Genomic DNA, 14,831 nt, shown 5'->3' with positions numbered 1-14,831 from the left:
CTCCTGGCCAGCACTTGGCCTCACTAGTTTTCTTGATAAGATCTAGTCTCCCTGGGCTCACATGGAATGTCAAGGCACTTTTAATATGTGCTTCTCTGTTAGATAAAGACAATCAAATACTTTTTTCAAATATTTATTGGACACTTATTTTCTCTTTTATCCAACCCATTACCATTTAAATGTCGGTGTTCCTTGTATATTCTAAATATTTATCCCATGTGGGATGTATAACTGGCCAGGATTGGTTCCTCTACTGCTGACCGTTTCCTTTGCCATGAGAAGACTTTAGGATTACTTCCTGTGTTGTTGTCTGCCTTCTCAGAGGGAGCCCTGACCTGTGCCTGGCTCTCCAGGTTTTCCCCGGGCGCTCTCAGTTCTCCATTATACTTAAGGTCTGTGATCTGTTCCCCAGTGACTTCAATGCTGGATGAGAGGTGCAGATCTACTTTGATTCTTCTGCATGTGGAGAGTCGCTTTTCTCCAACCACTCGCCTCTCTCCAGTGTGTGTTCTGACGCCCTTGTCAAGGACTGGGAGGCTTTGTGTGAAGTCACTGCCGGGTCCTCTCTGCTATTGTTGTCTGTTCTGTACTGGTTTTTGTTTGTTTGTTTGTTTGTTTGTTTGTTTTTTAGGATACTTCCTTTCTGATTATGTGACATCAAAATCCAGAAAAGAAGATTCATCCTAAAGAAATGCCAGGATGAGCAGTTGAAAGATTTACTTCCTGAAGAGCAGAAAAGAGCAGGTTCTACGTGGCAAATCCCCAGCTGCAAACGTCAGAGGGGGCGTGAAGTATTCTGCGGATGCAAACAAAAGTAACCCTGTCCTGGACAGGGTGGCCCTCTGTCTGTGACACTGTATTCAGAAATTGAAGATTAGAGAATTTTGAGTCTGCCAAGGCTATATAGCAAGACAGTTTTGATAAAGAAAAGAAAAGAGAGGCACCATGACATAAGCAATGAGGAACAGCACTGTGATAAGTACTAGGTATTGGAAGACAGAAATCTTGAACCTTGAGCTGCTTCAAGACAGAAGCAATGGCCTGTAGCTCAATCTTCCCAATAAGCCTCCCAACTTCAGGTGTACAGGAGCCAGGCCAGTCCCCAGAAGGCAGGAAGTTCAGTCCCAGAGCCCCAGTGCAAGGGCCTGAGTATAAGCGTGACCCTCAGGGATATTATGGACATGGATCTATGCACCAGGCCCCCATCACCCAAGTAGCCCTGACCCAGTGTCTGGGTAGGGGCAGACAGCTGGGATTCCTCACTGGCCACCTGCTCTGTACACCACTGAGACACAGGTATGGGTTCAGCTCAGTGTGATCGCATCTCTGACCAGCTGCTGCCTCACACTGGGAGCCCAGTGTCCAAGGAGCCACTCAGAATCTAGTCAGCTTTGTCCTTGTGGGAAGGACTCAGGACCTGGATCCCAGGGCACCAGTCCTGAGCATAGCCAAGCCCTGCTCCTCCCCCGCCCCGCCCCCTGCAGCCCTAGGAGCAGGAAAAACCAGCCTCCTCCTCATGATGCAGTTTGCTTGCTTGCTCTCCTGTGTTGGATTTTATATTCTGTTGTTTCAGTGGCGTTAGTCAGATTTGGCCTTCCCTCACTTTTATCTCTCAGATGTCCATCCCACAGGCCTTCTCCTCCCTTTTCTTTCTCTGGTTTTCTCCTTAAATTTTCTTGCACCCTCACCCCCATTCCCCATAAATACTTTTTTTTTTTTTTTTTTTTGGCTTGTCCATGTCTTTATATTTAAGCCTTTGCTTGATCAGTGTTGATAGCGATAATTGCCTATGAAAAAAAAAAAAAAAAACCAGACCTCTCAATAAAGGAGAACCCACTCAGGGTCTTAGAAGCACTATAATACTCCGAACCCAAATCAGCAGAAGAAAAGACACGGCAAAGACCAGCTCTGAGATGAATAAGATGGAGATTAAAGAGCACAGAGAATCCATGAGACAGAGTCTGTTTTCTTTAAGAAAACAGACAAGATTGGTGGGCTTTAAGGCTGAACCAACCAAAAGGGAGAAAGAAGGCCCAAAGCAATGAGAGGCAAACAGGGAATCATTAGGTCATGCCTTAAAAATGACATCCCAATAAATTAGAAGGCCTAGAAGAAATGAGTAACTTTCTTGACACACTTGAACTACCAAAGCTGAATCAAGCGGTACAAACATCTGGTTATCAGCAGTGAGACTGAGACAGCTCCCCCAGTAAAAGAGAAAGGAGAGGACCAACGGGATTCAATGCTGAGTCTATCAGATCTTAAGAAGAGCCTTCAGAAGTGCCTTAAATGTCCCATAAAATAGAAATAGAAGGAACACTCACAAAGCCATCCTACAAAGCCAAGTAAGGGCACAGCAACAAACTATTAACCTCTTTTCTTGATGTACATAAATGCAAACAAACAATAGGTGCAAACCTATCATATTACAAACAGCATTTTCTCTACAAGACAAAGATACCTACCCTTACCATTTTGAGTCAACGTAGCCCTTGAATTCTTAGCAAGAGCAACAAGGCAAGCGAATGGAAAAAGGAAAACAAAAAGTCAAATTATCCCTATTTGCAGACAATACTACCCTATACTTAAAGGGCTCCAAAGCTACACTAGAAAACTCTTAGGTTTGTTAAATAATTTCTACAAAATAGCAGGACACAAGATCAATAACTTTCTTCCATGACACCAGTGTACTCACCAACAAAGAAATCAAGACCATTCCACTTACAATACCAATGAATAATAAGTAAATGCCAATGGGCATGAAGGAGGTGAAAGGCCTCCAGAATTAAAGCTCTCAAGAAAGAACAGGAAGGAGACACTAGAAAATGGAGAGGTCTCCCATGTTCACACATTGACAGAATCAATATTGGTAAAATATTGTATTATGATTATCTAAATATTCAATGTAATCCCCATTAAATCCCAATAACATTTTCCACGGAAATAGGCTAACACCTCTAAAACACTGACTGTCCAAAGCAATCCTGAGCGAAAAGAACAGTGTTGGAGGAATCACAGTATCTGACTACAATTTACACTACAGAGCCATAGTGACAGAGATGGCAGGTACTGACCCCAAACAGATCAATAGAGAGGAGGACCTAGAAGTCAGCCCACACAGATGCTGACTTGTAACAAATAAACCAGAAACATGTTAAAGGAAACACACCTTCAAATGAGTGGTCCTAGCAAAACTGGACCACAGAACTGTGGCAGAAATTTCCCTGACCAATCTATTTGTAGTAGGAGGCTTGTGAATGGAAAAAAAAAAAAAAAAAAAAAAAAAGGAGGCGGAGCTAAGGGTGGCAGAGAGATGCAGGGAGAGCGAGGGAGGCAAAATGGCTGCAGACGTGGACCTGTGTGGCATCAAGTAAATTTGTAGATATGAATTCTAAAGGCTAAGAATATTGGGATAACCTTCTAAATTGTGTGTGCATCTTGTGATTTGAGTATTTGCTGATATATAGATTCATTGGTTAACTTTAAGCATTATTTCTACCAGGCACTGGGTATTGTAATATCTACCTTGAGGATGGTGGTTATTGACTGGGGTTAAGCCGAGCACCGTGGGGGTAGCAGAGTTGGCCCAGGGGCCATGCCTAGAGCTGTGGAGGCCATGGAGCTGGCCAAGCCGGTGCCAGACTCTAGTGTGGGAACATGGTGGCAGAGCTGGGAGCCAGCAGTGGCCATCCTTTTTTAATATTTCCCTTTACACAGAACTATAAAAGACCAAGAGTCAACTCTCCCCCCCCCCACCATCCTCACCTCTTTCTCTCTGTATGAAAATCAACTCAAAATGGGCCAAAACCCAGAAAATCTACAACTACTAGAGGAAAACACTTGGAAAGTACCTCGAGGTAAAGGCATAGGCAAGAACTTTCTAGAATAGAACCCCAAAGCCCAAGAAAAAGAAACAATAAAATAAAGAAGTGGCCCACCTAAGGGAAGAAAGCAGTCCTGAGCGAAAAGAACAGTGTTGGAGGAATCCAACACTGGATTTTGGATTCAAAATTTGAATTTTGGATTTTGGAGTGTTTGCTGGCTCCTAACTACACGAGGATTAAATAGCCAGAGCATACAGAGAAACAAGAATAACAAACCAATTTACAAACTGGGCAAAAGAACCAAATAGACAAGCTTCAAGAAAAGGGGCCCACAAACTTAGATGTCCAATGCCCTTGGCTATCAAGAGAATGGAAATCAGATTCCATCTCAACCAAATCAGGATGGCTTTTATCAGAACTATAACAAGTGCTGGAGAGAATGGAGGGGAAAGAACCTTCACACAAGATCCATGGGAAAGTAAATCGGTACAGCCAAGCTGGAAACCAGTCTGGACATTTCTCAAAGATTTCAAACCAGAGCTACTGCACGGCTTTCCCTGCACCGCTCATGTGTATGTACACGAGCATTGTTGTATTAATTACTGCAGCACACAACCAGCCGTGGTCCCAGTCGGTTCCCTGTTGCTGCGATAAGTTACTGTGATGATTGCAGTGTAAGTTCTGATAAGATGTCCCAGTGGGTAAAGATGTTTGCAACTGAGCTAGACAACCTAAGTTCCATCTCCAGGACCCATACGGTGGGAGGCGAAAACTGATTTTTCACATGTTGTCTTCTGACCTCCACACATGTGTCATGGCATGAGAGTACATCACATACGCAGAATAAATAAAATGTAATTTAGGTGATGTAAAGGGTAAATGGTTCATTTTGGCTCACAGTTTAGGGGCACAGATCACGGCAGCAGCAGCCTGAGGTCTCGTTGCATCCACAGTCCAGAAGCAGAGAGAGATGAGAACTTGTGTTCAGCTGGCTTTCTCCCATCTGTGCAATCTCAGAACAAAGCCCAAGGAATGGTGCCGCCCATAGTGGGTAGGCTTTCGAATCAACCTAATAAAGATAATTCTCCAAAGTCGTTCCTGAGGCTGGGCTCCAGAGCAGTTCTAGACCTCACTAAGTTGACATTTGAGAGTAATCATCACACAATATGGAATCAGCTTTGGTAGCCAAATGGATAAAGAAAATGCAGCTTGCATAAAACAATGGAATACTATTCCATCATTAAGATTAAAATTATGTCATCTTTAGGGAAGTGAATAAACTTGTGCTCCTTGTTTCAGTGAAAAGCCAGACTCAGAAGAACAACTATTACATATTTTTCTCTCATATGTAGACATGAGAGGGAGGGTTAGAACAGAGGAAGTTGAGAAGGGTCATGGGAACTGGGGGCAGGGGGAAGAAGAAAAGTGGAAACTGGGTACCATCTAAGGGCATTATACACATATGAAAATGGCTCAATGGAAATCATTACTTATTAATAGTATTATTTCTATGACCGTACACTAATAATGAAACACAGCAGCTGTGAGACTTACAGGAAGAGCAGGGATGCAAATCATCACATAAACCTGGGCTAGCCTGGAACAACAAGACAGCTTTCAGCCGACAGTGAAGTGGTTTCTGGTCACCCTACCTTCTGGTCCAGCTCAGGGTATCTTCTAAAAGTTAAAACTGAACCCCTATGTGGGAGATACTGAGTCAAACTGGTTTCCTGCAGTAATTTGCATCAGCAGTATCCAGGGCTGTTAAGTGATTACTTAAGCACGGGGAAGGGGCAGCAGAGACTTTCCAGTGTGGAAGGAGAGACCACGCCCTCGACCGGAAACCGAGCTACAAGCTGAGCACAATGTGATGCAGAAACCTTTGGGGGTCGGGTGGGGAAGCATCAAGCTCAGGAGCAGAAATCCCACCAGAGTGTTAAGTTGAACCCTACCTATCCTAAACGCAGCAGTGAAGACAACTGTGCATCGGACTCCCCGTCCAGAGAACAGTGTGGAAGGATGATGGACCAAGGTAGCCCGGTGCATTGTTGTGTACTGCCTTGGCCCTGTGCCTGTCACTCTGTGGCCACAATCACAGCATCTGGTCCCAAGCGCTTTATCAGCTGAGAGCGCCAGCCACTTAAGGCTCACTGGGGACTCTGAGCTGGTGCTCACCTGGCGACTTCCGGGTCCTGCCTTAGGAACAGCAGCAGACGCTCGGTGTTGAGGAAGATGGCCCAGCAAGGGAAGCAGCAGAGCAGCAGGATGAGGACGCCCCTTTGGAGTATGACCCCCACGCGCTTCAAGTTCTTGCCTCCAAAGGACTTGGAAAAACAATGTTTCTGTGAACGTGGTAGCCAAGGCTTCACATTTCCAGCAGGCCCTGCCGCCCTGGGAGTGTGTTCCCTGCTGCCCTGCCCAAGGGGTGAGGGCAGGTCCGAGGTGGGGGAATATGGCTGCCAGACCCCAGCCAGCCAGCTGACCCTGCAGCATCCTATGTGTTCTAGGACAATTGTTCCCTGCTCTTGCGAACTGAGGCTGTGCACACGGAGTACAGAGGAGCAGAGTGGAGCTTTGGGAAGAGACTGTGCACAGACGGGGGTCTTGATGAAGAGAGACACCCACAGTGCTGAGGTCACCTAACAGTTAAGGATGACTTTGTGTTCACCTGGCTGTTTTCTTGCAGAAGCCCCAAGGAGACCTAGCAAAGGCTAAGCCCAGTGGGCTAGGCAGCGATGGAAAGGGTGCTGATGGGAACTGAGTCTAGTCCAGGACCGGGAGTGCAAAGCCACTTACAGGGGAGCTCACAGGGAGGGACGAGGAAAACTCAGGCCCTGTGTAGGCCAGGTGAGCAGAACTGTCCACAAAACACAAGAGGAGCCATTGATCTGTCTGTGCTTCTGCACCTGGCCCAGTCAGTGGACAGGACCAGGTCAAACCCAAACAATGAGAGTGGAGGCCCTTGGGCTAAATGACATGTAAACAGAAACTCTAAGGAGACAGAAAGATCCCAAACAGATAATAAGTCAGGCTGATAATAAGTTCCTCTGCTTTAAACTGTTGGGGAAAAAAACAAACAAACAAACAAACAAACAAACACCCAAAGGAATGTGGCGCCACCTAGGGTGTGTTTGCTACTTTCCCCACTGCATGGCTCACTGCCGTGCGGCCATTGGCATGCGGCCTTCTTGTCCACTGTGAGAGTCACAGCTAAGTCAGCTGAGTCTTGTTCTGTGTCCACACTTAAAGGGCCACCCCCACCAAACCGCAGGGTGCAGTTCCCTAGGCAACTGCCAAGGACCCTTGTGGGCAATGGGGTTCTCACCTGAGACATCAGTGTGTCACAAGCTGAGGCTAAGCCAGTCCCTACTGAAATGCCAGTGACATTCACAACCTGCAAGGAAAACAAGACAAAACAAAACGGGCCAAATGTGGCAGACAGCACTGCTCAGAGCCAAAGAACCTCCGACGCTCCTGTTCTTCTGGTTGGTTTGTTTCTTGTTTGTTGTTGTTGTTGTTTGAGATAAGGTCTTACTATGTAGCCCTGGTTGTCCCAGAACTCTCTATGTAGATCAAGCTGGCCCTGAACTCACAGAGATCGGCCTGCCTCTGCCACCTGAGTACTAGGATTAAAGGCTTGTGCATGATACCCAGCTCAGCACCCCCGTTTCAAAGAGCTTGTACACCCATAGGAATGCCCAGTCTCCGTGGTTCAGATGGCCATGTGGATCCTTTCAGACTATCAAACCAAAATGCCTTTTCTAATCTAGGCCGCAGCCACCTTAGGTCAACCAGAGAAAGCCTAAAGCCCACTGTTCCACGTTTGATAAGAGACTCTGCCTCAAAAGAGTAAGGTGGAGAGGGAGAGAGCAAGACACTCCCTTCCTCCTCTGGACTAAGAATGCAAAACACATGCATACACACAAACAACATTCAATGTTTATTTAACATATACTATGTGCCAGGTTCTTCATGTGTAGATGTTATGACCGGGCACTATCCAAAGTTACATGTACATTGGGTTATAGTTTCACATTTTAGGTGAAGTCTGAGTGACAGAAACTTATTATATTTTCGTTACCTAGGTTACTTGGTGTGATCCCAAACTGGAAGGTCTTACCTCAGGTTTTAGTAGTCTAGTAAGGAGCTGGCTTGTGCCATCCTCTCAAGTAGATTTTGTCACTCCCCAACTACCCAGGGATTAGCCCACAGGTCAGGGGGTGGGGCAAGTGTGCTAAGAGGGGAAATACAGTGTCCTTCTTCACCCTGGGTGTCACACATAGCAGCTGATGTCAACTCCAGGTAAATGATCTGCCCTCTGACCCAGTGTTTGGCTGATGAAATGTGGCCTCCAAAGGTTATTGTGCTGAAAGCCTGGTCCTCGGTGTGGTGTAGCTGAGAGGTAGTGGGGCCTTCAAGAAGTGACATTTAGTGAAGGGTGATTAGGTCACTGGGATGCTAGCCTGAGATGGGGCTAATACAGTTCTCATGGGGCTCAGCAGGTAGAGTGCTTGTCTAGAATGCACCAAGCCAGCACTGCATATACTGGGCATGGTGACACATGCCTGTAACCCCAGCCCTGGAAAGGTGAAGGCAGGAAGAGCTGCTCAGGGCTACCCTACTACATGACAAGTCTGAGGTCAGGCTTGGCTCTGTGAGATCCCAGGACCTAATTTTTTCCCTATGAGATCAAACTGTACGGAGAAGAAGCCAGGTGCCCAAACTGCTGTTGCCTTCAGCCTCACTGTGTGACTGCTTGCTCCTACCAGAAGCCATGGTGCCATTTGCATGTGATGATGAAGCTGGAGGGGCCCCTCTGGATCTCAGCAGAAGCTGGTGCTGGGCTCTTAAATGTCCTTAAGTGTGAGCTAAAGAAACCTTTTCCCTATAAACTTCTGGGCCCCAGCAATGCATTGAGATACTAACAACGGACCTAGGAACCTACATCCTTAGGAAGGTAATAGCAGGCCACATGTGGAGTCTTAAACTTACCCCACCAGACATGAAACCCAGAGGGTACATGGCACAGGAAGGCCCAGATGTGAGGCACACACCATGATTAAACCAATCTAGGAAAAGGAAAGGGGCAGTGCCTCACTTTATAAAAAGTGGTGATATATGCTTTTAGTCCCAGTACTCATCGGGAGGCAGAAACAGGTGGATCTCTGGGTTCAAAGCCAGCCTGGTCTCCACAGAGAGTTCCAGGACAGCCAGGGCTACACAGAAAACAAAACAAAACAAAACAAAACAAAACAAAAAAAACATGTCTCAGACAACAAACAAAAATGTTTTAATTTTTCAAAACAGGGTTTCTCTGTGTTGCTTTGGCTGTCCTGGAACTTGCTCTGTAGACCAGGTTGGTCTTGAACTCAGAGTCCTGCCTCCCTGCCTCCCTCCAAGTGTTGGGACTAAAGGTGTATACCACTACTGCCCCACTTTATTTGACACATGAGAGTGTCTTTGTTCTGCTGTTTGTAGTTGTTGTTGTTGTCATTCTAACTAACTGCCTTCTGTTGACTTAGAGTATCCGTCACCCTCTATAGCTCAGGTTTGTTCAAGCTTCCACCGGACAGAGCTCAGTCGGAGCTCTCTCTTACCAACATTACAACAAAAAGATGAGACAGAAATGACTAGGCCTGTAATTCCAACTGAGGCAAGAATATTGAAACTTCAAAGCCAGCCTAAACCACTGAGCAAAAAACCCTGTTTCAAAAACAAAATTTATAAAACTTAACATATCTAACTGTGGTGTCACTGAGTCCGCTGCCTTCCCAGCAATTAGTTACAAGTTAACATTCATTAAAAGCAACATATCTCCTTGACCCATTTGTAAAGGGCTGACAGTAGCTCTCGCTGTCCAGGACCTTATCTGCAGAGAGCCCTGCCTGTGGAACACAGTGGTGCTCCCACGAACCACCGCTGAGCCTCCCATCTCATCGTGGGTCGCATTTATACCTGTTGTTTTTACATTGACACTCTAGAGACATAGCAGGAAAAGGAAGGGAAATTGCCAAACAACAACAACAACAGCAGAGAGAGAGAGAGAGAGAGAGAGAGAGAGAGAGAGAGAGAGAGAGAGAGAGAGAGAGAGAGAGAGAGAGAGAGAAATTCTGCCAGTACAATAATAGCCCTATGTATAAACTGAGACCCCCTCATAGCCAGGTACTCTCCACTAGGACGCTGAATGAGAAACTTTGGACCTCCAATGTTGTACAGGGCATTCCAACATCCTAGTGGGTAGAAAGGACATTTTCGGAAAAAGCAGAGGACCCAGTCACCATCACCTCACCCGGAGGAATTTCTCTCCTGACTCCTGTCTGAAAGTACAGATCAAATGCGAGTGAGCGAAGCAGCTTTCCACTACCTTACTAGCAGATGGAGAGAGACTTCTTCTTCTTCTTTTTTTTTTTTTTTTTCAGAGGGAGACTTCTAAGGACGCGTGATTTCAAGCCACGCGGAAGGAACACACTTTACAAGAGAAACAGTGCAGTCGTCATGAACTGTGTAACTGGTAGCTTTGGTGGTTTGGTTTCAGAAGAGGGGACACGCAATGCGTTTAGGGGAGCTGTGCACCATGTGATCTCCTTGGGACACTCCTTTCCTGTCTGGACGGAGGGGGACGCGGGGGGGGGGGGGGATTTTCTCTGAACTCGCTCTCTTCCCAAATCTGAAGAGCATGGTTGCATGATGCTCTAATTCTGAGGCTTGGGTTGTGGGTGTATGGAGCATACACATGGCGCTGAGGTCATTTCCAGAACTATACAAATAAAAACACATTAAAACTTTACTCCTGAGGCTTTACCACATCATCAGCTGAAACAGTTAGCACCTACGGAAACAGCGAGTGTCACGGCGTCCAGCTCGACTTTGCCCAGGTGTCCGCAGAAGATGGAACTGACAATGCTGATGAGAAAGATCATCAGCTGCGCCAGGAACTGCAAGGAGCGGAAAGGCGGTCACCCTCGGGCCGCCTGAGGTCGCCCCGCGCCCGCTGCTTGGAGTCCGACTCACCACCGGGCCCGCGAGCGCCGCCAGCGCGGCTGCCTCCTGCCGCACGTCGTGGGACAGCGCTCCTCGCAGGCCCAGCAGGATCCGCAGGCTGCGCCCCTGTGGAGCGCGGACCGGCTCCGGGGGCTGGATGGCGGCGCCCAGGCTGTCCTCGGCTGGCTCCATGGTACAGGCTCAGATGGTGCGATCCGCACGTGGAGCCGAGAGCGGAGTAGCCACTGTGGAGTGCAGGGAGCCGTGCGGGAACCGCCCCACGCGCCACCCCGCCCCGGGCGCCGCGTCCAAATCCAACCGTCACCGAGCGCAGCGCGTGGCAAAAGCCTCGGTTGGGTGGCTGGAAAATGTCATCTTTCAGACCCAACAAGAATTAAGCTCCGAGGGATGGTGAGCCCCACTCTTGGAGGGCTGCTGGTCTGGCTCAGTGAGGAATGCCTGCCCGTAGCAGACACCGAGTTCCAGCACCAACCGCCAAAAGAAAAAAATAAATTGAACTGTTTTATATTCACAGTGGCTAACTTTCCAAATTGTGTTCATTTTCTGATCTTTGAACGTTTGCTGAATTATCCGTGTGTACTTAATTAACCCTTCAGGGGCTGGAAGAATTGGACTTCGACTTCGTTAAAGCTTTGTCCTCTGGCCACCAGTAGGGGGATTGTCACTCTGGGTTTTCACACCTTCACAGCTCCAGGGACCTCCCCTGCCTGCACCCCTTCCTCTGATGATTTATTTATAAACACTGTTTGCTCACAGAATAATAATCTACAACCCAGAGACATATCATAAAATGGATTTAATAGAAGTCACAGTAAGAATATGAAAGCAGTTCAGATATACGTTTGTATCTTATTAGAAAACAATAGGCAGAAGAAATAGGAATTCCACCCGAATGAAGACAGTACACGGCAGTGCACCTCTGACAGTGGTGGATGAATTAATACTCCACCATCATCTCCCCCACATTGTCTTAGATCACAATATGGTGTTTACCTTATTCTTTATTTGAAAAACAATGTTTTTGAATACTCAGTTCATAATACCCATGGGCACAGTTGAATTCTGTTAGCTAAAATGACCAGCCACCGCCAGCTCTGTGAATTGTCTGTATGTTCAAAACTGCATGTGGTCCCAGACTTACAGTGATTCACTTTCCAAGGGCTCAACTTTACAGTTGGGTGCAAACGTGGCATGCACTTAGTAGAGACTGTTTTTGAAATGGAAACTTTTCCTGGGTTCACAGTGTGTGACACTATCCTTTTGAAGACACGGGACACTGGCAGTGAGCTACAGCCTCCAGGTGGCCCTGCAATCTCAGGGATGAAAAATCAACATTCTAGTTGGTACAATGTTTCAAACACCGGTATTTGGTAGTTAAGTATATTGTATGCATTGTCCACTCACAGATCGTGTCCTCTCTCTGTCTCTCCCATCTATGTCTCTTTGTCTCTCTGTTTCTATCGTGTGTGTGTGTGTGTGTGTGTGTGTGTGTGTGTGTGTGTGTGTGTGTTTCTCTCTCTCTCTCCTACACACACAGAGAGAGAGAGAGACAGAGAGAGAGAGAGCACTTACATATTAGAGGGTCCTGAGCATGCTGAGTACTTGGCTGCCTGCCTCAGCAGTAGCCCCGGCCCTAATGTTTTCAATGTGGGGTGGATTCGTTAGGCATTAACTTCACAGAGGAGTACCTGCATTGCTGGATCAATGACATTCCCACATTATTCAATTCTGATATAGATTCTTACTAAAATCCCACCCACCAAGACTAAGACTACCCCTAGGAGCAAGAGCCCTCGCCGTAGGGCCAGCTGTTTCCCAGACAGTTTATTGCTGTCCTTTGGATGGGCAGGCAAAGGTTGTTGCTGGTTCTCTGGCTGGTCCAACTGAGTCTCATCTTTTTTTTCAAGATCCATCATCATAATTTCTCCATGGCTCTGAGGACCCACTGTGGGGAACAAAAGGTCTCAGTGAGCAGCTTGGAAGGATTTTTATTTTCATATGTACAAATGGTGGTTATTATTCTTGATTATTGCTAGGAGAAAGTTGATTTGAGAAACAGTTGTTATGATAGATAAATAAATAGGTACATAAAGCACCATTAACTGTCAGGTAAGAGATCTATAGTTAATTATAGTATAATTAAGAGGGCTATGCTGCAGGGGAAAGTGCTGCTGTCCCTTTAAATGGCTATCAATGTCCCTTCAAGTTGTTTTTGTTTGTTTTAGATAAGGCACTGTAGAGAAAACCATAACAACTTTATCAAAATTGCCAAGTCACACTGAGCCCACTCCTCTGGCTGACTTACAATCTCTTTATACTGACACGCTCTGTCCAGAAAGTCCCGTCCACCATTTTGTACACTACATATCTGTCTTGTCCTCTCCTGGACCTAAGTCTCTCCCATGCCAATAGGTACAAGTGACTCCAATATTATTTTTTTTACTTCCTTTCCTCCAGGAGATACTCATAGGAGACAAATAGAGGCATATTTGTATTTCATTTTGTAGTAAGTAGGGGAATTTTACAATTTACAAGAGCATATGTGTATCCCATTCTATAGGAATCCGTGAGTACACGCTATAAAAATGGCTTACAAGTTTGCACTGCTAATGGTTTGTTTGTTTGTTTGTTCAGAGTAAACTTTCAATCTAAATGACATCCAAATGGGCTCCAGAGAAATGCAATCTTCAGTCACCACCGCCAACCCTGCCCTGCTACAGCATCTCAGAGACAAGGCCCAGCACTTAGCCAGAGGAACAAGACAAAACTGGAATTATTTATTGCCTGTGTTCCCTGGTCTCTGTATATATACTAGTAAGAGAAGGAGGAGGTAGAGAGGTCTCCCTCCGGCTTCCCAGATGTCCAGCGTGCTGGAGAGAGCACAATTTAAAGATATAATTCCCTATTTTTGTTTATTGTGACAGATGGAAAACCAAATTCCATGGCCAGAGCTGCTGAGGGAGCTGCTTCAGGATACGCTCTGCCGTCATCTCTGGGCTGTGCTCACTGGATTTGTACTTCGTCAAGAAATGACTCTGGAACCATCCACGTAGGAGAAGTAGGAGTGAAGGCCTTTTAGAGACACCTGTGGTCTTCCCTTCAACAGTCAGACTATTAAAACAATGGTTCCCAAGAAATTGGCATTTCCCCAGAAACGTCGTGCTGGGAGAAGAAAAAGGTGGATGCCTGGGACCAGCCAGAGACGAGCTTGTCTCCCACAAAGAGTTTTCACAGTTCTGACAACTTCTCAGGCAACCTTGAAGGAAAGACTATCAGTGATGGGTCGCTGATGGGCAGGACCACATGTTGACCAGGGCTGTGTGCACACCTAAGCACTCCTGTCCCCTCTGCTTAAACCTGAACTTCATGTCAGGACTGAAGATAGACTTGGGAGGTAGGGAGACAGGAGGTGTCGCTGAGCCTTTTTATTTGTTCCTCTTCTCAGTGTAGCCACACTGGGTAATAACCCCCCACCCCTTCTCTGCTTCCCAGCATTGCTTGTCTTTTCAGCTGGCCCATTGATAGGGTGCTGAGCCTGCGTTAGGGCTGCCAGGGCTCTGACCCGAACAATGCTGGTAACAGCCCATGTTTGGTGGATTGTCTCTGAGTACCTCTATTCACTCCATAAACTGCTCTGGTCAGCCAGCACGGGGAGCCAGAGGGCTTTCTGGGATCAGGCTTTTAAGGGGCAGATAGCTACTTAATAAGCATTTCAGACAGAAAATAAACCAAATGGAGGGGAGATAAGCTAAGACGTAGCTCAAGACATCCACAGAACTGAATATGAGACTCTTCACCTCCAGGGACCCTCTGAGTACCAAGCAAGATAATGACTCACAGGAAGCCTCGAGGCCCATGGCCTGTAGAGTAAGAATACTAACAGGAAAACACACTAAGAACTTTGCAGGAGGAATATAAAAGCAGATTACCTAGCAACCTAAGTAGAAGATTGGGATCGTCTTCCTTTAGAAGCATGAGAAGGCACATATGTGACTAAGAAAGTAC

General features: G+C 46.5%; 2 protein-coding genes across 3 annotated transcripts in view; both read right to left on the bottom strand.

Moving 5' to 3' along the window:
* The window catches only part of LOC117711358 (multidrug and toxin extrusion protein 2), a 39,605-nt gene extending 28,463 nt beyond the window's left edge, over positions 1-11,142 (bottom strand). For both annotated transcript variants that reach the window (XM_076936700.1, XM_034506953.2), the window contains exons 1-5: positions 10,836-11,142; positions 10,658-10,759; positions 7,150-7,218; positions 6,000-6,148; positions 5,379-5,421 (exon numbers count right to left, since the gene is read on the bottom strand). In XM_076936700.1, coding sequence (XP_076792815.1) covers positions 5,379-5,421; positions 6,000-6,148; positions 7,150-7,218; positions 10,658-10,759; positions 10,836-10,997 — 525 coding nt within the window. In that variant the 5' untranslated portion in view covers positions 10,998-11,142. The remainder of the gene's footprint in view (positions 1-5,378; positions 5,422-5,999; positions 6,149-7,149; positions 7,219-10,657; positions 10,760-10,835) is intronic.
* Positions 11,143-11,607: 465 nt separating this feature from the next.
* LOC117711294 (multidrug and toxin extrusion protein 1) overlaps positions 11,608-14,831 on the bottom strand; it is a 34,929-nt gene continuing 31,705 nt past the window's right edge. The window contains exon 17 of the mRNA XM_034506855.2: positions 11,608-12,771. Coding sequence (XP_034362746.1) covers positions 12,545-12,771 — 227 coding nt within the window. The 3' untranslated portion in view covers positions 11,608-12,544. The remainder of the gene's footprint in view (positions 12,772-14,831) is intronic.

This window comes from Arvicanthis niloticus, chromosome 6 (assembly GCF_011762505.2).
Source record: "Arvicanthis niloticus isolate mArvNil1 chromosome 6, mArvNil1.pat.X, whole genome shotgun sequence".
Classification (NCBI taxonomy): domain Eukaryota; kingdom Metazoa; phylum Chordata; class Mammalia; order Rodentia; family Muridae; genus Arvicanthis; species Arvicanthis niloticus.
This window is presented reverse-complemented; position numbering and strand designations above follow the sequence as displayed.